Consider the following 22,626-nt stretch of genomic DNA (forward strand, 5'->3'; position numbering starts at 1 on the left):
AGGTCATCTAACTTTGGGAGAAAAGGAGCCTTAGACTTCCCAGCTGGGCTTTTAATTGCATCTCTGCCTAATATGCATCTTGATGCATATTAGGCAATATAATTCCTATAACAAATCTTCAGTATTTATGTTTGTTTTGAATGTGATACAGTACAAATTCCCTGGTATAGGGAGAGAGCAATTGGCCAGGTGGCAGTCATCAGACTCTCTTGCCCCACTCTACTCATTTCCTACAGCTGGGATTACTTGTGATACCGCGCACGCGCATCCTGGTGGTCCTATATAAGAACCACCTGAAAAAGTTCTTGTAGGAGAGAGTCAAGTAGAGTCGAGTCGTATTGAGTTGCCCAGTCGTTGTTGCTGCCGTGTCAGCCCTTAGAGAGTAAAGCTTGTCTGCCTTGCTGTTGTGGATAAAGAATGTCTGCAGTCCCTATTCGGAGAAGGCAATGGCACCCCACTCCAGTACTCTTGCCTGGAAAATCCCATGGATGGAGGGGCCTGGAAGGCTGCAGTCCATGGGGTCGCTGAGGGTCAGACACGACTGAGCGACCACATTTTCCCTTTTCACTTTCATACATTGGAGAAGGAAATGGCAACCCACTCCAGTGTTCTTGCGTGGAGAATCCCAGGGACGGGGGAACCTGGTGGGCTGCCGTCTTTGGGGTCGCACAGAGTCGGACACGACTGAAGTGACTTAGCAGCAGCAGCAGCAGCAGCAGCATCCCTATTGTTGTAGCCACGAGTTCCAGAAAACAAACTCATTCAGGGAACAATGCAGATAGTGGAGTGCAGTTTATTACACCAGCGGGCCCAAGGCAGAGTCTCCTCTTAGCCAAGGACCCCGACCAGTTTTTGTGAAAACCTTATATACCCTACTTGTAGGTGCCCAAACCCACCTCCCCAAATTTCCTGAAACTAGTCTGAACAAAGGAAAAAGAAAGATACAATCAAAGTTAACCCTTGATTCATTTGCCTTAAGCCTAGGTAGTTAACAGTGGACAATGATCAATAGGCCTGAGGTCATACCGCAATAAGCATAATAGAATGTATGATTCTATTTGGTTACACAGATAATTAGGGTGTTCTTTTAGGTAACAGAGAGTCTAAGTACGAGCCCTGGGGCTCTTCCTTCCAGGGACCTGGCTTTCCAGTTGGTATGTCGTTTCCATAGATACTGGGCATATAGCTTGAAGTCCAAAGTCCAGCCCAAGATGGAGTCTTGCTTTCAAGATGGACCCTGTTCTATTTCTTCCTTCACTAAGGCTCTTTGCATCTTCTTCCAGTTTCCCTGCTCATGCTCTGCACACTCTGGGCTCAGCGAACAGTGAGATACAGTGAGACACCTGGACACTGTATATTTACACAGGTTGTAGGTCTCTGCTTACAGTGCAGGACTTTTCTCAGAGAGGTACTTGTTGAATGAAGGAATGAATAAATGAATGAACAAATAACCTAGACCTGCAAGTGGGTCCTCAACCTATTATTTCAACTTTTTTGCCCCTACATCCTTTCTTGACTTGGTTTCTACTCAGCTGCTTGCTCTTCCAACTAGATATTTCTGCCTCTGTCCTTACCCCATTTCCCCCTACTTGAAATGCTCTCCCCAAACCCTCTGCTCTTGATTCCAGTTTTATCTGTTAAAGACACCATTTCCTCCAGAAAGCCCCTCTAGACCCTCTGTTTTTTTCTGAACTCTGATAGCATCATTCTCTGATACCTTTCTTTCTTAAAATTTTTAAAATTTTTGGCCACACTGTGCAGCTTGCGGGAACCTAGTTCCACCACCAGGGATTGAACCCTGGGAACCCACAGCAGTGAAAGCCTGAGTCTTAACCACTGGATCACCAAGGAATTCCGGTGACACCTCTCATTCGTTTAATCTGTTGCATAGGATAGCTTTCTAGTGTTTACTAAAAAAAAAAAAAACAAAACAGGCAACAAATACATAAATGGCAGAACGCAGGGTGTTAGTCCTCGAAGGTCTTTGTTGGTCTTCACAGACCGTTTCAACTTCAGCTTTTTCCACGTTAGAGGTTGGGGCATAGACTTGGATTCCTGTGATGATGAATGGCTTGCCTTGGGAAGGATCTCAGGGAGATAGTTCTCACCTTTTCGTTTTATAGAAGCTGACGGGGTAAGAGAGGTTGGGATGTGGCTGATCTGATGCAATTAATAAACAGGGAGCGTACCAAGACCAGAATGTAAATTGTACCGCAAGACAAGCGAGAGGTTGTCCCACCTACTGAAAGGAGGGTTTCAACTCAGCATTTCCTTTTCACCTCGGGTTAACTCCACCCCTTTCCCCGGGAATCAGAGGCGGCGTGGCCGCGGAAGCTTGTCCGCCGCAGCTTGCCGTAGTAGCCCTGCCCCAGCACTTGGTGGGGCCAAATATGGCGTCCTCCGAGCCATTGCCGACCGTGAATCCAGGCGCTGCGGAGGGCGAGGAGGAGACGATACTCTATGACTTGTTGGTCAACACCGAGTGGCCCCCGGAGACGGAAGTACAGGTGAACCAGGCCCCTCCGGGGCTGCGGCCAGCTTGGTGCCGGCGCTGCCCCGGCAGAGACACGTAGCCGGAGCCACGTAGGGTGATGGAGCCGGGCTCCACCGCTTGTGCGGTCGTCCTGGCAACGGCACCGCGAGCTAACGGGGGTCCGGGTCCCCCAGGTGGGGTTTTCTGGCATGCCTCCTGGACTCCTAATTCGGTGCTCTGGGTGGGGTGGGGGGCGAAACCTCGGGCCCTGAGGCACGTACTTTACCACCCCGGTCTGTTTCATCGTCCCTACTTGGAGGGCTTAAGGCACAGCGCTGGACTCGGGGGTCCTTCCCTCACCTAGACCCTCGGTGGTCCCTTCCCCTGGCCGGCCCCGGCAGGGCTGCTCCTCACCTGCTGTGGGAGTGTTTTCCAGGACCCTGCAGTCATCTCAGCATCTGCTGGGCTGTCGTGGAGCGCGGCATTTTAAACCTTTGTTCCTAATTGGGCCCGAGTTGTGTCAGTTCTTGTGTTATTTCAGTAATTAATGAGTGTATGTGTATGTCTGTCCGTGTCCCAGATACTGTCAGGCGCTGCGCTTCCGAAGTGACTAAGTTTGGTGGTACTTGCGGTCTTAGAGGGAAGACAGTGTAGTAAACTTTTTCATCACTTGCTGTAATATGCACTTTAATGGCGATGTGAGCAAAATGCCCTGAGGAGTGAAGATTTATGAGGACCCGGGGTTGGGTTTTGTGTTAGAAGAGGGGTCGTAGGTGTTGGTAATCTGGACCTTGGGGTCACTGGTTTCATAGAAAGGACCTCTCAGGCACAAGGTGGAGATAAGAACCAGAAATCCGCATTTATTAAACGTATTTATTGAGTGCCTAACGTGTGCCGGTTGCTGTTTTAAGATCAGAATATGCAGCAAGATGGGAAAGGAGTTTCGTTAAGATCATGGGCTCTAGCCCATACGAATTCTTATTTACAATCTCTTTTCTCAGTTTCTTTCTTTTTGGCTGCTGAGTTTCTTTACTGGAGAAAGTACTGCTTCTCCTGTAAAGTTTACAAGCTTTTCTTTAACCTCCTTCCCACTGCAGTTTCTGCCTTTTGGAATATTTTGTAGGCTAGCAGAGATCCTCATGCATAATTTTTAAAAAGTCTTTATATAGTTTCTGTTTGTGTTGAACAATTGATATTTTGTATCTTAATGCAGCTGGAAAGTTGCTGCTGCCACTAATTGAATGAGATACCTTTCCACACCTTAGCACTCACTGGTTAATTACAATAATGTTATAGAAATGCTTAAGATTATAAATTGGTTAAAGAAATATGCACTGCATCAACTTATATTGAAACCTCATAACACTTTTTTTGTTTGGTTCTATTGATTTTAACTGAACTACAAGCCCTTGAAAGGCAGCTACATTTGACTCATTTTTATATTCCTTCCCCAAACCAAATTTTGTCTTCTGCAAAGTAAATGATCGATTCATGTTTGTTGAATGAAATAACATTTTTGTGCTTTTAAGCCACATCTGTCTGCACTCTGTGACCATTAGGACATCTTCCAGGTTATAGTGCCTAGTATTGTTTAACCTATGTTTGGTCTGTATTTAAGGGACTATTTAATATAGCAGTTATATATCAGTGTGGCTGTTTGTAGTATTTTCTCTATGAATATGCAGCTAATATTCAATATATTTGCTTTGGGGCATGAGTTTATTGATCCATATGATCGCTTTTTCTACAAGCAAAACCCCTTTTAGGCCTCTGTAGCCCACCAAAATAGACTGTGCCAACTGGCAACCAGTGTGGGTCTTAGACCTTGACTTTTTTTGTCTTTGCACTGGTGTTTTGATTTAGAAACATTTTCCAGCCTCAATCCCCTTCCTGTCTTGCAGAATTCATCCTGACAAATGCCTGTATCTCTGCCATGCTCACTTTCCTAGTGCTGCTTCTCCTTGTTTTGTTTCTATCTATAAGTAGTTTTAAAGACACTGATAACTTGTGCCCAGTACTGAGTATTAGCAAAGAAATATAACTGACTATATAAGTATCAGTGGAAAATTCTCAATTTTTTTTTTCATTTGTAGCCTAGAGGCAACCGGAAACATGGTGCATCCTTTATCATCACAAAAGCAATTAGGGGTGAGTATAGCTTATTTTGGCTTCCCTTATAGCTTGGTTGGTAAAGAGTCTGCCTGTGGCACAGGAGTCTATCTGCAGTGCTGGAGAACCAGGTTCGATTCCTGGGTTGGGAAGATCCCCTGGAGAAGGAAATGGCAGCCCACTCCAGTGTTCTTGCCTGGGGCATCCCATGGACAGAGGAGCCTGGTGGGTTACATTCTGTGGGATCACAAGAGTTGGACACAACTTAGTGACTAAACCACCACCATAGCTTATTTATTTATGATATAGTTAGCAGATAATTTTTTCTTTATTTTTTCCTATTCTGTAACTGTGCTCTTTTAAGAAGTTTCAGTTGCGACCCCATGAATCGCAGCGTGCCAGGCCTCCCTGTCCATCACCAACTCCCGGAGTTTACTCAGTCTCACGTCCATCGAGTCAGTGATGCCATCCAGCCATCTCATCCTCTGTCATTCCCTTCTTCTCCTGCCCCCAATCCCTCCCAGCATCAGAGTCTTTTCCAATGAGTCAGCTCTTTGCATGAGGTGGCCAAAGTACTGGAGTTTCAGCTTTAGCATCATTCCCTCCAAAGAAATGCCAGAGCTGATCTCCTTCAGAATGGACTGTAGGATCTCCTTGTAGTCGGGATTTGAAAATGTGTCCTTTTGAGTTTTAATGTAAACTCAGTTGCTAAACTAATCACTATTAATTTTCCTGATTAAAATGAGTATTAATAGCATAAATGTTACCTATTTTATAAAAAATGCATGTGTTTTAACTATATGTCTGTGAGCATGTGTGTATATATACATATACACATATATGGATGTATTCATATGTTTATACAGATACATTTTTTTACAGTTTATTTTTAATTAAAGGATTATTGCATTATGGTATTGTGTTAGTGTCTGCCATACGTCAATAGGAATCAGCCATAGTTATACATATGTCCCCTGCCTCTTGAACTTCCCTCCCACCTGTCACCCCCTTCTACCTCTCTAGGTTGTCACAGAGCACCAGTTTGAGCTCCCTGAGCCATACAGCAAATTCCTCCTGGCTGTTTTGCATATGGCAGTGAATGTGCTTCCATGCTACTCTCTCCATTCACCCTCCTCTCCTTACCCACTGTGTCCACAGTTCTGTTCTCTGTGTCTTTATTGCTGCCCTGCCATAGGTTCATCAGTACAATATTTCTATATGCATTAATATACCTGTTTGAAAATATAATAATAATTTTATCTTCTGTTACAAGACACACTAGCATATTCAGTTTTCATTATCAAATGTGAAATTTTGAAAATTTAGAAAATATATACAAGTAATGTACTAAGTTTAGGAATATAGAAGACCACAAATTGGGAATAAATAATTCCTCATTTTACCACCTGGAGATAATTTCTTATCCTTCAGACCTTTTGCTTTTGTCACATACATAACCATGTACACAGGTTCACACATATGTGTACATTTTAAATGGAATCATAAAACATTGCTTTTCAATAGTGTGTGAAAGATTTTGTTTCCCATGGACTTCTCCATTTTAGGCATTATTATTTTTAAGTCTTTGCTGTAAAGTGTGAAATGGTATCATAATCTTTATCCAAATACTTTGGTTTTCATGGGTGATTACTATGACTTCTATTCTATGGTTTCATTAAAGCCTTTTAGGCGAAATTTTGCATCTCAAACCACTTTTACTTGTTATACAAAGTTTTGAATAATACAGACTTGAGACATATAAACAAATATATGATCTTGTGAAAGTTATTGTGTATATTAGATTATATTTATCCTCGACAAGAGTTGTATTCTCCATGTTTTGTAATGACTCACTCTGCAGTGTATTTTAGACTTATTGTCAGTAAATCTAAAATAGAAAATGATTCCCAAAGAATAGCTCATTCATATTTGGCTTTTTGCTGTTTCTTTTTATTACAGATCGTTTATTATTTTTAAGCCAATATATCTGGTACAGGTGAGTTGTCAGCGCTTCAGAGAAATGGTATGAACAGCAAGTACAAACAATATTATCCTATTTATTATTGAAGCTTTCAGAATTGAATCCCAGATTGTGATATGGATGCTGACATTCAGGTGAACCCAGTTTATAAAACAGCCCTGTCAAACATTTGGTATACCTTGACAAGATCTTTCGATAAATGTAGGCTGATTTTCGATCCCTTAGTCGTTATTGAGAATATCTCATGACCATCTCTGCATTCTCTGATTGTTTCCTCAGCCTTATCTCGAATGTGTATTCAAGAACAGATGGACCTATTCTTGCATTATCTTTTTAAAAACCTTTTTGTTCTTACGGTTGTATCAACTCTTAGAGTCAGTGTTCAGTTGCTGTGCATCAGAGAAGGTTCTCTTAGGTTTCAGTTCTTGGAAACTTCTTAGTTCTTTTGAGTGTTAAGTATGTTTTTAGGCCTGGTGCTAATTTTAGAAACAAGGAGATGATTAATCTGACCAAAGATACAGTTTTGCTTTTAGGTGCATGTGTAGGAATTGATTTATAGAATTATTTCCCAGAGATTGCTTTTTGCTCGAGGACAGCTAATCTTAAGAGCTCTAGAGATAACAGGGTTCTGTATATAATAAAACAAACCTTTGGCTCTTCCCTGGGGTTACCTCCAGTGCTTTTCTGCTTTTACTGTGTGTGTGTGTGTGTGTGTGTGTGTGTATGCAGGCATTGAATTTCTTTCTGAATTTTATCTTATTTTGGGGGATGTGGAATGTGATAGAGAACTGAGTGAGAGAGAGGGTGGTCGTGGGGAGGGGAGTGTAAGAGGTAGGCTGTTTTTCCTGGGCTCACCGGGCTACACTTGGTAGTGTTGAGGACTGTTGGTTAGGGATGGCAGAAAAGATGTCTGTTTAGGGTGCTCCTGAACAGTAAGTTCTTTTGTTGTTTATGGAGGAGGAGGACTTGCAAGAGCTCCCTCTGTTGAAAGCCTTGTCCTGCGTGTAAACGCCTTATGCTCAGGCGTCAGGAGGTGTCTTTCTCATGAGAAGTCCCTTTCCTTGCACTGGCCACATCGATCAGTGTATAGACTGAGTGGACCGTGAGGTGATTATCTAGTTTTCTCCATGATATGTTTCTTTCAAAATGCTTGTAGTTGAGTTGTTTTGCTCTTGAGTTTATGATAATTATACCTAAAAGGTCTTAGAGCCAATATTTGTTTTGAGTGGCCTTTTCAAGTTTTTTTTTTTTTCTGTCAATCATGCAATATTACAAACAGACTGAAAATTGTAGACAGTAATATAATCTGTTACGATTGTATCCACATCTGAATTAAAGCAGTTGTTGCTCTTCTGCCATATGTGCTTCAGATGGCCCTGTTTTTATTTTTATGCAACATGTTAGAGCTCAGGTCCACTCCTCCCCACCCCCACCTTTGCCTGTCTTCTTCCCCTCCGGAGGAAATTTATCATTCTCATGTTGATTGTATCACAGGCATGTTTCATATCTTTTTAATAATATTAAGTACCTCATGGCATTAATTGTTTTGTCTTAAAAAAATGAACATAAATATACTGGATGTAAATTAACTAATCTTTTTAAGCCTATGTTGTGTTTTCTAATTTCGTAGTGTTTTTTCTTTTTTCCTGTTTCTCTTCCCCATCGAATTATTTTTTCTTTCCCACCTATTTTCTTGATTTTCTTCACGTGTTACTCCTCTAATTTGTCTGAATACTGATTCACGTGTGGCGGGTCGTGTCCTTGTATCTTTTGTGAGTGATGCTAGTGTGACCTTATGCTTGGGAACCTTGGAGCATGTGAGTAAAGTCAAATCACCGTCCAGTCTTGCATGTCGTAAAGACTTGGGGTTTTGTTTTTTCATTAGGAGGTTTCATTCCCATCCCCCCACAGACCAGAATTCCTTGCAGAGATGAGATTCTTGAAGGTCTCCCTGGGTTCCTGTGACGTTTGGCTTGTTCCCCTTGCTCTGATGGCACAGTCTTTTGAGGGTCCTGGTCTCTGCGGGGGTCTTCACCTCCCACTCCTGTCCTTCCTGTGGCCCCTCGCAGGTGTTTACTCTCCATTTTGAGTTCTGTTCCTCTCTTTGTCCTGTGCCCATTTCTGACTTTGTTCTCTTTGCATTTGTAGTTCTTAGGAGATTTCTGTTCCTCTCTTTGAGTTTAGCTGTGTACTAGAGTTTGTTTTTGTTAGAGCTGGAGCCTGTATTTCTGGATGTGCATTGCAGGAAGAGTTCTTATAAGCTGACTCTGCTGTTACTGGCACCCTCAAATATCTTTTCCTTAGAAAAAACATATCATTGACCACATAACCAGGGTTTTTTTTTGGTAATAGAGAAATGTATGTGGTCAAGTTTCAGATATCGAATTAGTAACTTTCAGTTTTGAGTTTGCCAATATTCTGTTTTTATATTCTAATGGAAAAATCCGTCTTGTTCACTATAGATCTGCTGTTTATAATATTTACCTACTATATGTGGTTTTCATGATTAGATTTTTAAAATTAGCTAATGTGTTGTGGTTTCAGCCCTGCTCCTTTCTTGCTCCCTGATGGACTGGTTCGCTTGGTTAATAAACAGATAAACTGGCATTTGGTACTTGCAAGGTAAGGATGCATAAAATTCACCTAATGTTTCTCTACCTGGATTAGCATTTAAATTCCATTATGGTTATTAATTTTAGGATCCTTATGGCTTGCTCTCTTGGTTTTTTATTGTATGTAAATTCCCTGTGTCGCACATGATTAATATTGTTTAAATATATTAATGCAACTCTACTGAATTATTTTGTATGCCTTTGTACCTATATATGCATCTAATTATAAGGTCAGAAATGGATAATTAAAGATGTGAAAAAATTTGAAAATAATTTTAACGTCTTAAAATGGTTCCATCTATGATAATGAGAGCTATAGATACTCATACAGGGATTTGTTTCTCTTTCTCCCCATGAAAGCAATGGGAAACTCTTGGCTGCAGTTCAAGACCAGTGTGTGGAGATCAGGTAAGTGTCAGTTGTATTCATTCAGCAGTTCCCTACAGAAAAGATTTACTTGATTTATGAGAACTCAGGTTTTTAAAGGGGGTATATTTAAAGGAATTTTGTTATTAACTCATGTAATTTTGTAAGGTATCAAATGCCAACTTATGCTAATTAAAGGATGAAGGCTGTTTTCAGAGTATGCCTTCTACTTCCCTGGATCACTCTGTCTCCTGAGAAATTTTACTTTCTCAGTAGACAAAAGCATATATTCCAGAGCTCTGAAAATCACTCTTCTGTTATTGCTAAGTCAGGTAAGCATATGCTCAGGAAGGTGAAAAAGCAATAGAGACAGCTTTACTCTGTTGGCATAAAGCTGTAGATGGAATATGGGCTTGCAGAACACTAAGGCTTAGTGTTACTAGGGACCACTGATTCTCTGTCCTCCTGAGACAGCAGTGGTATTACATACACATTTAGAAGACTTCTCAGAGCTGGGCTTCTCATGCACTTTATTTTTAAGTAGTATATCAGTTGTGAAAGAAATAGCAACATTGGCAACTAATTTAGGAAAACTAGTTTACGCTCTCAGGAAATTGTCAACAGCAGACTAAACATATTGTACCTCTAAATCTGGGGGCCACTCCTGTCTCCAGGAAAGCCCCAAGTCTTGAGTCTCAAAAAATAAGCAAATGAGGTGGAAATTTCAGGCTGCCTGGATACCAGTCAGAAGTTTTTTCCGATACTTTGTTGTTGACTGAAACTAGTTTTAATAAGCATTCAGTTTTTAGCACACTGTTTCTGTTCACAAAATTTCTTTTTTCATTTATCCAAACAGAACTGGAGTTAGCTTTGGATAACTTTTAGGGGAGTAGATGGAGGGTTAGCTCCCACTGGGGCTCTGACTTTAGGGGAGTAGATGGAGGGTCAGCTCCCGTTGGGGCTCTGACTTCAGATTGAGAGCCTCTGTGATCATTCTTAAAACCATCAGGACAGAGATGATTGGCAATAATGACTGCTTTTCAGAACTTCACTCTTCATTCCACATGGCTTTGATAGGCAGGGCCCTCTTCTCTAACAGCAAGAGTGAGCCTGGGGGCATGGTATTTTAGCTGATAATTGTTAATAGAGATGGGCTGGTACTTCCAACTCCATTTGCTGCAGTGATGTGAAGTGTTTCTCTTGGAGAAATGTGTTCATCGTGTGACTTCTTTATGAACAGCAGATGGTAGTCAAAGTTGCCATCTTCCCTCCCGCCCCTCCCTCACCACCCCCCCCCCCCCCCAAATGGGGACGTTAATGGAATGATTTTAGTTGTTAGGACTGGAATACACATGTGGCAAAGGATTGATACTTAGGCTTGTTAAGGAGATTTTTACTAAGGGTTTCTGGAACTTGTTACTAAAAATTGTGATGAAAAGAAAAAAAAGTAATTATTTGCTTTTGTAAGAGGATTTGCTACTGGATTGCTAGCATGTACAATAATATTTATAAAACGTATACATAGGCCAGCTCTGTAGGAGTCCGCTCATGCATTTGAGACTAAGTAGTGAGGGAACATTTCTGGGCAACAGACATGATGGTCATCAAGATCTTCTTCGTCTGGTCTGTAATTTGCAAGAGTTTTGTAACTTGGTCCATTTAAAGCCTTTTGGGGCCAAGAGGCAGCTGTATGAGAAAGCCTTTCAGGGACTTGTTCCCATTGGATCCCCTTCGCCTCATTGGTTAGGTATCGATCCTTGGTGCTCCTATAATAATCAACATATTAATGGTAAGAAGGTAATGCTAACAGTATTGGGCACTGTTGTAGGTGTTTTACAAGTGTTAGCTTAATCCTTGCAGAAGTCCTCTTTCTCTATTTTAGAAATGAGGACTCTGGCACAGTATGGTGAAATAACTTGCCTAGGGATTTGAAATCAGCTCTTCTAGCTTCAGTGTTCATGCTCTTGTCTACACATTTGTACTACCTCTTGATCATGCCTTTTAGCCATCTATGCCAATATGTTTACATGTGGGTTTCCCCCAGTATATTTATGACCTCTGCTTTGCACTACTCCAGGGGGGTGCCATTTGTTTAAAACTCCAGTGCATGGGATCTGAAGTCTGCGGCTCGTTTATACTGTGTGTTCCTTGGAGGCATGGAAACTTTTCTTTTTTTTTTTTCCCTTGCACTTGTATATTTCCTTGGATGTAATAGGTGCTTAGTTTATGTTTTATTGGTCTGGCCTGTCAGCAAGTGGGATGGGGAAGCAGATTCTGGAGAGGATACTATGGGGCAGAGCCCACTCTCTTGTTCACGTTGGCATTCAGTTGCTTTTGTTGCAGATAGACACCCACACTTACTTTGCAGTAACCTGAAAGGAAGTGTCTTTGAGCAAAGTGGGGTGGTCAGCAAAGAAAAAGGGCGAGGTAGATCCCTGAAGTCAACACTGTGACTAGTGGCTGTGCCTGAATTTTTAAGATGTTTATTCTCACTGCTCCATCTGTGTCTTCTCTACCACAGTGAGGAGCACATACAATCCAAGATTGACTCCAGTAGTAATAGTAGTCGGCACTCAGTATTCAGTAAATATTTGTGGATTGAATTAGAATATGAAAGATAATTATAGTGTCTGGGGTTGTTATTTGGTATTAGGAAGCAGTTATTAACAGGAGATAGTTTTAGTGGAAAACAGGCAAAGCTGAAACACTATAGTTGAGGAGACAGCTCTGCTATTTGCAGTGCAGGGTTAGGCTGCTGTCCCTCATCTTCAGTTTTGAAGTGAGTGGCAAAGGCCTCAATCGCATGCTCTACTATGACACCTAACCTGCTTATGTGTGGAGTTCACATGGGTGAAAAACAGTTTGTGAATTGCTACTTGTCATTTGGTGGTTATGGATTATAAGTGGTTAATACATACTTCCTTTTTTCCTAAGTATTGAAGTGATAGTTTCTTATGATTATGGGCTGTTATAAATATGGAAACTGATTAGAAACTTTCATGAAACACAATAAAAAGCATTAGAATAAGGGACTCATAAAAAAGGCAGCCTTGCCTCCCCTCTTCCCAATTTGCTCAAGTATCTTAAGTGAATATATTCTGTGAAGTTCTGACAAAACAAATTTGTCTCCCCTCCCTTCCTCCCCTTTACCAGCAAAAAGAGCAAACTGTGATTTGTGATTATATTACTTCAGTCTGTGTGCTGAGTCACTTCAGTTGTGTCCAGCTCTCTGTGACCCTATAGACTGTATCCCATCAGGCTCCTCTGTCCATGGGATTTCCCAGGCCAGAATACTGGAGTGGGTTGCCATTTCCTTCTCCAGGGGATCTTCCCTATCCGGGGATTAAACCCCTGTTCCTTGTATCTCCTGTACTGGCAGGCAGGTTCTTTACCATTAGCGCCGCCTGGTCTGCTTCATGGTAATTTATATGTGATGTCTCATTTAATCATATCTGAACTCTAAAGTTGCGGTTACTTATCCTGTTAGTGAAAGCGAAAAGGAAATCATGTTGAATATTTTATCCAGGTTACAAGAACTGACATCAAGTCAACTTCACTTGCGAGGTCATGTCTTTTTTGTTCTAGTCCACATGGAGGCTGTATAGTCTTAATTTCTTGAGGAAATTTATTTCCATAATTGTAGCTGGATTTTGTTAATATAATTTAATAAATGACTAAAAATCTTAGTCTTTAAAATTTGTTTTAAAGGTAATGCTTACTTATTTTACAAATGTTAGAAAATAGTTAAATATTTATGAAAGAACAGCAAATTTTACGGTTCAAAAGTTGTCTACTATTAACATTTTGATATATGTTCTTTGAAATTTGTGTGTGTGTATAAACTATGTGTATATTTAGTAGAATGATACTCTATATTCTATTTGATACCTTTTTCTTTAACTTCTGTAAATTAATACATTGTTAGCATCTTTTCATGTTACAATAATTGTATAATATTTCATAGAGTGTAGTAAAATTTAATAATTAATCTCTTTATACTGGCTGTATTTTTCTTTTTCATAAATTAGACTGCATTAATTGCCTTTATCTGTGTATATCTGTAATTATTTCCCAGGGATAGCTTTATAGAAATTAAATTGCTAGATCAAATACAATGGACCTTAAAGTTTTGGATAATTGTTTATAAATTCTTTTCGAGAAGGTTTAACATTTTTCATTTTTGAAGATATAATAATTAGACTACTTTGGTATGTATTTCAAGAACACAGATATTGAGTAGGTCATTTATATATATAAAATATATATGTATATGGTCACTTGTTAAAGCTGTTCGACTTATGAAAACAAGACTTTTTTCCCTGATTAAAATCTGTGATATGATACTCATCAGTGGTTCTTAACCAGGATCCATCTGTGGAACTTTAAAAAAAAAAAATACTTTTGCTTGGGCCCCGTCCCAGATTTACTAAACCAGAGCCTTTGGGGCTAGGGTTCAGGCATCTCTATAGTATTAAAAGGCTGTGCTTAAAATCACTTAATGCTTGTATTGCTGTATTCTTACTGTAGCTATGTACCTAGTGAAATAAGGTTGAAAGAAAACATTGTCACCAATGAAAGGGTCTTATTTGTGGCACAGAACCTATCTGTGTGAGGGAAGGAATGTCATTAAACATTAATGTCTAGAGAAGTTGTCTGGTCTGTGGTGTCTTATAGTAGTACTACACAGTATTGTTATGGCAAAACTGTTGTCTTAATTTTACATATGTCTTTTGCAGGTCTGCAAAAGATGATTTTACATCTATTATTGGAAAATGTCAAGGTAAGAGTTTCCAGAATATTTAAAAAATGAGAAATTCAAATTTACAACAACTAATATTTCTTAAAAATCAGAATAGATGCTATTTATTGGCAAGGATGATTATGAATTTATTAAAATAATTTTAACACGTCTTAACTGATTTCTGTTTTAAGATGTGAATTTTGGAGAGATATGAAATTGACATGTTGTACAAAATTCTTAGCCAGTTTTAATAATGTTCTTGTAAGTGTCTGTACTCTTTTATTTTGAATTGAATGCAGAAAATCATTTGTAGATATGTCAAGAGTTGGTCAGATATAAACTAATAAATAGTCTTGGATTTGATCATTCTTTGATACACGATTCAGCAGAAGTTTACTGAGTATCATTCATGGATATATATGACATTTTGCTGGGTTTGAGGGGTTTGATTATGAGCAAAAATGCATGATCCTTTACCTCACGAGGCATGTGTGTGTGTGCGTTCAATTGTGTCTGACTCTTTTGCGACCCCAGGGACTGTAGCCCTCCAGGCTTCTCTGCCCACGGGATTTTCCAGGCAAGAATACTGTAGCGGGTTGCCATTTCCTTCTCCAGGGGATCTTCCTGACCCAGGGATTGAACCCGTGTCTCTTGCAGCTCCTGTACTGGCAGGTGGATTCTTTACTGCTAGTTCCACTTGGGAAGCCCTTCGCAAGGCATGTAGACACTCAGATATATTCTTACAGATTTTGATAAATCTGAAGGAAAAATACAGAGCAGGGTGAGAGTTTAACCAAGAGTGTGAGAGGAGATTGTTCAGGAAAAGTGACTTTTGGAGAGGAAGCTTAAGAATGACTAGAAGGTAGGAGAAGGCAGGGGGAGTGTTTTGATCTACGAGAGCCATGTATGAAAGGCTGAGGTATGGAGGAAAACAATTAAGGGCATGTGCTGTTACATAAATGCATCTGTTATGTTCTATTTACAGTACCTCCACTTATGTTTGTTTGACCTGTGTTACTTTAACAGTGGAGAGGTTGTCGGAATCGTGATGATGATAATCATGGTCACTGGTGATGACAACCACTTGTGTCCTTATTGTGTGCCAGACACTGTATTTAGTGCTTCACATGCCCTTTTCCCCATGTGCTTGGAAGAACATGGTGTACATATTTTACCTTAAAGCAGCTTTCAGTTCAGTTCAGTCACTCAGTTGTGTCTGACTCTTTGCGACTCCATGGACTGCAGCACGCCAGGCCTCCCTGGCCATCACCAACTCTCGGAGCTTACTCAAACTTATGTCCATTGAGTCGGTGATGCCATCCAACCATCTCATCTTCTGTCGTCCACTTCTCCTTCTGCCTTCAATCTTTCCCAGTATCAGGGTTTTTTCCAGTGAGTCAGCTCTTCACATCAGGTGGCCAGAGTATTGGAGTTTCAGCTTCACCATCAGTCCTTCCAATGAACATTCAGGACTGATTTCCTTTAGGATGGACTGGTTGGATCTCCTTGCATTTCAAGGGACTCTCAAGAGTCTTCTCCAACACCGCAGTTCAAAAGCATAAATTCTTTAGTGCTCTCAGCTTTCTTTAGAGTCCAACTCTCAACGTCCATACATGACTACTGGAAAAACCATAGCTTTGACTAGACAGACCTTTGTTGGCAAAGTAATGTCTGCTTTTTAATAATGTTTTTTTAATTTAAAAGCAGCATTAGGTTAAAATAATCAACAGTGAAAGAGCCAGGAGAAGGGAGGCATTGATAGTTTTGAAACCTACGGAATGGTGGGAAGACAGAGGATTCCCCCCGGCTGGTCTTCAGCTCCTGGTCAAATGCACCATTGGTGGCCTAGGGCCAGTTTCCTTCTCATTCTCAGATGTTCAGATGTAAAAATCAAATGTTTTAAAAATGTTTGGACTCCCATGTTAATGGTGATATTAATTATATTAGTATGTTAGAATTATTATTCTTGTACAATTCCGTGTGTGCGTGTGTGTGAGTTGCTTAGTTGTGTTGGACTCTTTGCGACCTGATGGACTGTAGCCCGCCAGGCTCTGTCCATGGAATCCTGCAGACAAGTAACACCAGAGTGGATTGCCATTCCCTTCTCCAGGTAACCCTCACAACCCAAGGATCGAACCTGGGTTTCCTGCATTGCAGGTGGATTGTTTACCATCTGAACCACCAGGGAAGCCCCAGTTCCATGTCTGTGCTTTGTGTTCAGTCATGTCCAACTCTTTGGACCCCATGGACTGTCTACTAGTGGATCCACTAATAAATAGAGTTCTTATGGAGTTAGTTCACACAGTGTACATTGTCACTTAAGAGCAAATGTGAAACTTCCTGCATATTTATATAAATTCACCTCTGCTTCCTGAAATCTGTTCCTTCCATTCTGTTACTTGGAGTACCCCGTTCCCTCAGTATTCTGGTCAGTGGTACTCTCGTCTGTACCAAGGCAAAAATCCAGGCATTTTCTCTTCTTTTACCTTCCCTCCCTTCTTTCTTTCCTTGACAAATTTTATTTTGTTGCCACCATACCAGGCACTATTATCCTAGGCACTGTGTATACAACAAGGAATAAGATATAGGTTACCTAGATTTAAGGATTTATAGCCCATTGGGGAGGGGGGGAGAGAGAAATAATTCATTGCGCTTATACTGAGTGATGCAATGGAGAAGACTCACCTTAATTTCACCACGTCCCTGGAATCTTTAAATGACGCTTGCTTGCTGCTTGTGCACGTCATCTGTCTCAGCTCTAGTTCAGGCTCATAACGTTTTTTTTTTACTTGGTTTCTTGCAACAGTCTCCTAACAAGGTTTCCTTTTATATGCCCTTCAGTAATCCATACTTTACACTGCTTGTCAAATTGATCATTCTTCAATGAGAATTCTATCAAGGTTCCCTTTAAGTCTGGCTCTGCTGCTTTCTAGATACTAACCTTGGACATGTTATTGATACTTTATGTCTCTGAGCCTCAGTGATCTGTAATACAGGCTTAAACCTGTACAAAGGGTTGTGGGGAAATGATGTGAGCTTATATATATACACACATATATATAAACCTCTTAGAATAATGTCTGATGTACTGAGTACTTAGGAGACATTAAGCTATTATTGTTACTAGTACTGTAAGACGTGCTTAAGATCTCTCACTTGTGCTCCATTGACTGTGGAATGCAGCTCTTATTTTCTAGTTCAGGAGATAAGACTAGCTCTAGTCTGCCTGTGTCTCCTGTGAGATGCCCCTGCCATGTGTCCCGTGGTCTGGCGTCAAGTAGCTTGCAGTTTCGAGCCCCATCGTGCTTTTTATACCATGGTGCCGATTGTTCCGTTGGTCTAGGTGCATCCACCATTCTATTTAATTAATTAGCTCTCATGTTTTAGTTCAAACATCAGCTTTTTTGGGCAACCTTTTTTTCCTTGGCCTCTTCCTCATGTTTTGTGCATTTTTTCTTAATGTTTCTGTAGGACTTTTTGTACCTGAATCATTGCACTTAGCCTAATTTCCTTTCCTTTTTCAATTGTTGTTTTGCTTCTGTGATTCCTAATTAGATGGAAATCAGGGCTTCTCTGTTACTGAAAAATTTTTTTTTCATTCTTAGTGCCTAGCATGCTGTCTGACACATAGTAGGCACACAGGTTTTGGCCATATCAAATGGATAATGGTGTTTGGTAACTACTAAAATGATTTTGTAAATGAATCTATGAACATAGTGTATTTCCTTGTTTCTTGTGAGTTAATTTTGTAAGTTCATGTGTGTGTATGTGTGTGTATGTACATACACACATATGTATGTATTTCGTGTATATCATACACATATATAAGTTTGTGGGTAATTGTCATGATACTCGTGTTTTTTATTTCTGTTGTACACAGTGTGTATACATACCACAGTTAGATCTATAAGGCTAGATAAGAAGCCATGTTTGCTTAGTATCTTTTTGAGAATAATAGAAGGCGAATAGTTTTTGTGACTTTCTAAAACTTTGGGGTTCCAGGTTTTTCTCAATTTGCTTTCTATAGGTTTTTCACCAGCACTTACTGAAGTGGACCACGTTTGGAGTAAATAGAGTATAAGGATCAAGAAGTTCCCAGAATAGTTGGGGATATTCAGTTACCTTTTCCCCAGTGATTCCCTCTTGTTGGGTTGGGGCTTGGGGACCATGTGGTGGGCTTCTGAGAAGTGTGCTCAGAATCTAGGAGTGATCCAGACACTCAGGGCCCCTTTGAGCTTTGACATTAGACCCTGCTCTGAGTCCATAAGTAAACCAAGAAATCTGTGAATTAACATGAACATGGGAAGATTAACCCTTCTGTATTTCAGACAATTTGTAACATTTGTTAGAGCTTTTACTGTGTACGGGCGGTTCCTGGTGGCTTAGCTGGTAAAGAATCTGCCTGCAGTGAGGGAGACCTGGGTTCAATCCCTGGGTTGGGAAGATCCCCTGAAGAAGGGAAAGGATATCCACTCCAGTATTCTGGCCTGGAGAATTCCATATAGTCCATGGGATCGCAAAGAGTCGGACATGACTAAGCGACTTTCACTTTTCACTTTACTGTGTACAGTTAATGTGGCAGCATGAATGAGATAATAATGCTTTGAGAACTAATGTTTTATTTTGTTGGCTTCTGAATGTGTGAATTTATGACTTTAATGCTGCATTAATGGCTTCTTTCCATTTCATATAATGTGAGGTAATGATCGTTTGCTTATCATCTAACTCATCTTTATGGGCATAACTCTCATCTGCCAAATGATGTTTCCTGTGTATGCCCGGAGAGAAGGAGCCAGATTGTTGTTACTGCATTTCTGAAACTCATTGTAGAGTCTGCAGACTGAAATAGGAGCTATTTGGTTCCACTTCAATATTTTTCAGTTATTGTTTGATAAAATATATGCAGTTTGAGGATGTTTTAAATGTGGATTGCAACTTGTTTTGGCTATGTTTGCCAGGCCATAAATAGTAATTTCGTCTTCTCTGTCTTGAATAAAGACTTAAAAATAGCACATGGAATTAGACATTTTTAGAGCTTTCCTATGTTAATCAGGAGATTTTTCTCATGTTTCTGAGTTTGAGATACCATAACCCAGAGCTTCCTAATGCTGAGTAGCAGCTTGCCTAGATGTATGTGGGCTGAGGCCCCCAATTGTCCATCAGTTGTCCACCAGGCCATCAATTGTCCAGTGGCCTGGTGGCCCTCTGACAGCGCAAACCCAGGCTGGTTGCCTCCAGTTTTCAGCAGCCTCATCTACTTACCCACAGGTGCCATGCTGTTGTTTAGCTGCTAAGTTGTGTCTGACTCTCTGTGACCCCCATGAACTGTAGCCCTCCAGCTTCTCTGTCCATGGGATTTCCCAGGCAAGAATACTGAAGTGGGTTTGCCATTCCTTCCTCCAGGGGATCTTCCCAACCCAGGGAGCGAATCTGTGCCTCCTGCGTTGCAGGCGGATTCTTTTTACCACTGAGCCACCAGTGCTGTACAGACACGGTAGTGTGTGTGTCTTGATAGGAAAAATTTTGGGAAGCATAGACTGTTTGAAGCGCCCTGGTTTTGAAATGAAACATTTCTCTCTTGAACTGTGTGATTCAGGAGCCTCAGCTTATATAGCTTTTTAAATTTCTTTTCATGAATGTTAATAAATTTTTTCTTGTTGACAAAACAATACACGTTCTCAGTAAAAGTTTCAGAAACTAAGAATGAGCAAAAAGTAAAAAATAAAGATAAGCACATCATCCAGAGATGAGTAAGACTAACATTTCATGATCTGTTCTTTCAGATGTTTTTTTCTCTAAGTATTTTTACTGTAGATATGTTCTATGGAAGTAAAATGTTTTATAATCTACTTTCTTCATTTAAAGATTGTTTAAGTCGTCTAGGTTGAAGTTCAAGAAGAATTTCCTGAAGTATCTTTTTAAATTATTATTTTTTTTTAACTGGATAACTTCCTGTGTTAGGACATAGTTCTCCCAGCTACCCACATTATGCAGAAGTGCCCATGTATTGGGTCTCTGAGCAGTAAGTACCTCAGTGTTGTACTTGATTTCACCAGCAGGGTAGAACATTCAGTAGGCCTCTGTGCAGATAATTGTGTGTAACAGATAGCATATTATTGTTACCTGTCTTTGCCAATGGAGTTATTGGTTTATAGATTTTTATTTTGGTAATGTTTTTCTGGTTTTGCACTGGAGTAGTGCTGGTCTCAAAATATGAGTTGTCAAGTGTTCCCTTTTTTCTGTAAGACTTTGCGTTCAGTTCTGTTCAGTCACTCAGTCGTGTCCGACTCTGCGTCCCCATGGATGGCAGCACACCGGGTTCCCTGTCCATCACCAGCTCCCGGAGTTTACCCAAACTCATGTCCATTGAGTCGGTGATGCCATCCAACCATCTCATCCTCTGTCGTCCCCTTCTCCTCCTGCCTTCAATCTTTACCAGCATCAGGGTCTTTTCCAATGAGTCAGCTCTTCGCATCAGGTAGCCAAAGTATTGGAGCTTCAGCTTCAGCATCAGTCCTTCCAATGAACACCCAGGACTGATCCATCTCCTTTAGGATGGACTGGTTGGATCTCCTCGCAGTCCAAGGGACTCCCAAGAGTCTAGCATTAATTCTTAGGTGCTCAGCTTTCCTTATAGTCCAACTCTCAAATCCATATGTGACTACTGGAAAAAACCATAGCCTTGACGGACCTTTGTTGACAAAATAATGTCTCTGCTTTTTAACATGCTGTTTAGGTTGGTCATAACTTTTCTTCTAAGGAGTAAGCGTCTTTTAATTTCATGGCAGCAATTACCATCTGCAGTGATTTTGGAGCCCCCCAAAATAAAGTCTGACACTGTTTCCACTCTTTCCCCATCTATTTGCCATGAAGTGATGGGACCGGATGCCATGATCTTCGTTTTCTGAATGTTGAGCTTTAAGCCAACTTTTTCACTCTCCTCTTTCACTTTCATCAAAAGGCTCTTCAGTTCTTCTTCACTTGCTGCCATATGGGTGTTGTCATCTGCATATATAAGGTTATTGATATTTCTCCCGGCAGTTCCAGTTTGTGCTTCGTTCAGCCCAGCATTTCTCATGATGTACTCTGCATATAAGTAAAATAAGCAGGGTGACAATAATAGAGCCTTGACGTACTCCTTTTCCTATTTGGAACCAGTCTGTTGTTCCATGTCCAGTTCTAACTGTTTGTTGCTTCTTAACCTGCCTAAAGATTTCTTAGGAGGCAGGTAAGGTGGTCTGGTATTCCTATCTTTTTAACAATTTTCCACAGCTTGTTGTGATCCACACAAAGGATTTGGCATAGTCAATAAAGCAGAAATAGATGTTTTTCTGGAACTGTCTTGCTTTTTCGATGATCCAGTGGATGTTGACAGTTTGATCTCTGGTTCTGCGTTTTCCAAAACCAGCTTGAACATCTGGAAGTTCACAGTTCATGTATTGCTGAAGCTTGGCTTGGAGAATTTTGAGCATTACTTTACTAGCGTGTAGAATTGGAATTAATTTCTTAATGTTTGGTAGAATTCACTAGTGAAACTAGAGTTTTGTGGGTAGGTTTTTATTGATAATTCTTAATTAGAATTTGAAAATAGATATAAGGCTTTTAAAAATTTAAATTTCCTCTTTTTTTATTCCCATCTTTTATGGAATTTCCCTCTATATTTTACCATATATTGGCATAAAGTTTTAATGTTTCTTTATTACCTTTTATTTTATGTCAGATCTGCAGTGATGTTCCTCTTTTATTCTTGATACTGGTAATTTGTGTTTTCTTTTTTCTTGGTCAGTGAAGCCAGATTTTTATCAGTTTACTAATATTCAATAAAAATAGGTTTATGGTTTAGTTTTCTATTCTCCTGATTTTTGCTCTATTTCCTTTCTTCTGACTGTGAGATTTAATTTGCTCATATTTGTCTAGATGGAAGATGGAAGTTTAGATCATTGACTTCAAATCTTTTTTCTTCTGTAAGCGTTTAAGCTTGTTCTAATATAAACATTTTTATTATTTAATTCTCTTGGGATTGAAGAACATATTTGATATGATTTTAACCTTTTAAATTTATTAAGGTTTGATTTATGCATAGCATATTGTCTGTCTTCAAAATAATTCTGTCTTCAGGATTTGATTATTGCATATGGGGTGCAGATATTGAATATAGTGGTGTATAAGTGTTAATTACATTGAATTGAGTGTCAGAGCTGTTCACACTTTTATATATACTAATTTTCTGTCTAGTTGTTCTATCAGTTCCTGAGAGAAGGTTGACATTTCCAAATATGATTGCATATTTGTTTGTCTTACCTTTAGTTCTATCCATCTTTATGTATTGATATTTAGGGGTTCT

At 40.1% G+C, this 22,626-nt stretch overlaps 1 protein-coding gene across 2 annotated transcripts in view; it reads left to right on the forward strand.

Moving 5' to 3' along the window:
• The first annotated feature begins 2,335 nt into the window (after positions 1-2,335).
• The window catches only part of NBAS (neuroblastoma amplified sequence), a 330,907-nt gene continuing 310,616 nt past the window's right edge, over positions 2,336-22,626 (forward strand). The window contains exons 1-6 of one of the 2 annotated variants that reach the window (XM_027556036.1): positions 2,336-2,507; positions 4,567-4,621; positions 6,542-6,578; positions 9,108-9,185; positions 9,536-9,583; positions 14,278-14,321. In XM_027556036.1, the coding sequence (XP_027411837.1) occupies positions 2,391-2,507; positions 4,567-4,621; positions 6,542-6,578; positions 9,108-9,185; positions 9,536-9,583; positions 14,278-14,321 (379 nt within the window). In that variant the 5' untranslated portion in view covers positions 2,336-2,390. The remainder of the gene's footprint in view (positions 2,508-4,566; positions 4,622-6,541; positions 6,579-9,107; positions 9,186-9,535; positions 9,584-14,277; positions 14,322-22,626) is intronic. The other variant, XM_027556037.1, reaches the window with a different exon arrangement.

Source organism: Bos indicus x Bos taurus, chromosome 11 (genome assembly GCF_003369695.1).
Source record: "Bos indicus x Bos taurus breed Angus x Brahman F1 hybrid chromosome 11, Bos_hybrid_MaternalHap_v2.0, whole genome shotgun sequence".
Lineage (NCBI taxonomy): Eukaryota > Metazoa > Chordata > Mammalia > Artiodactyla > Bovidae > Bos > Bos indicus x Bos taurus.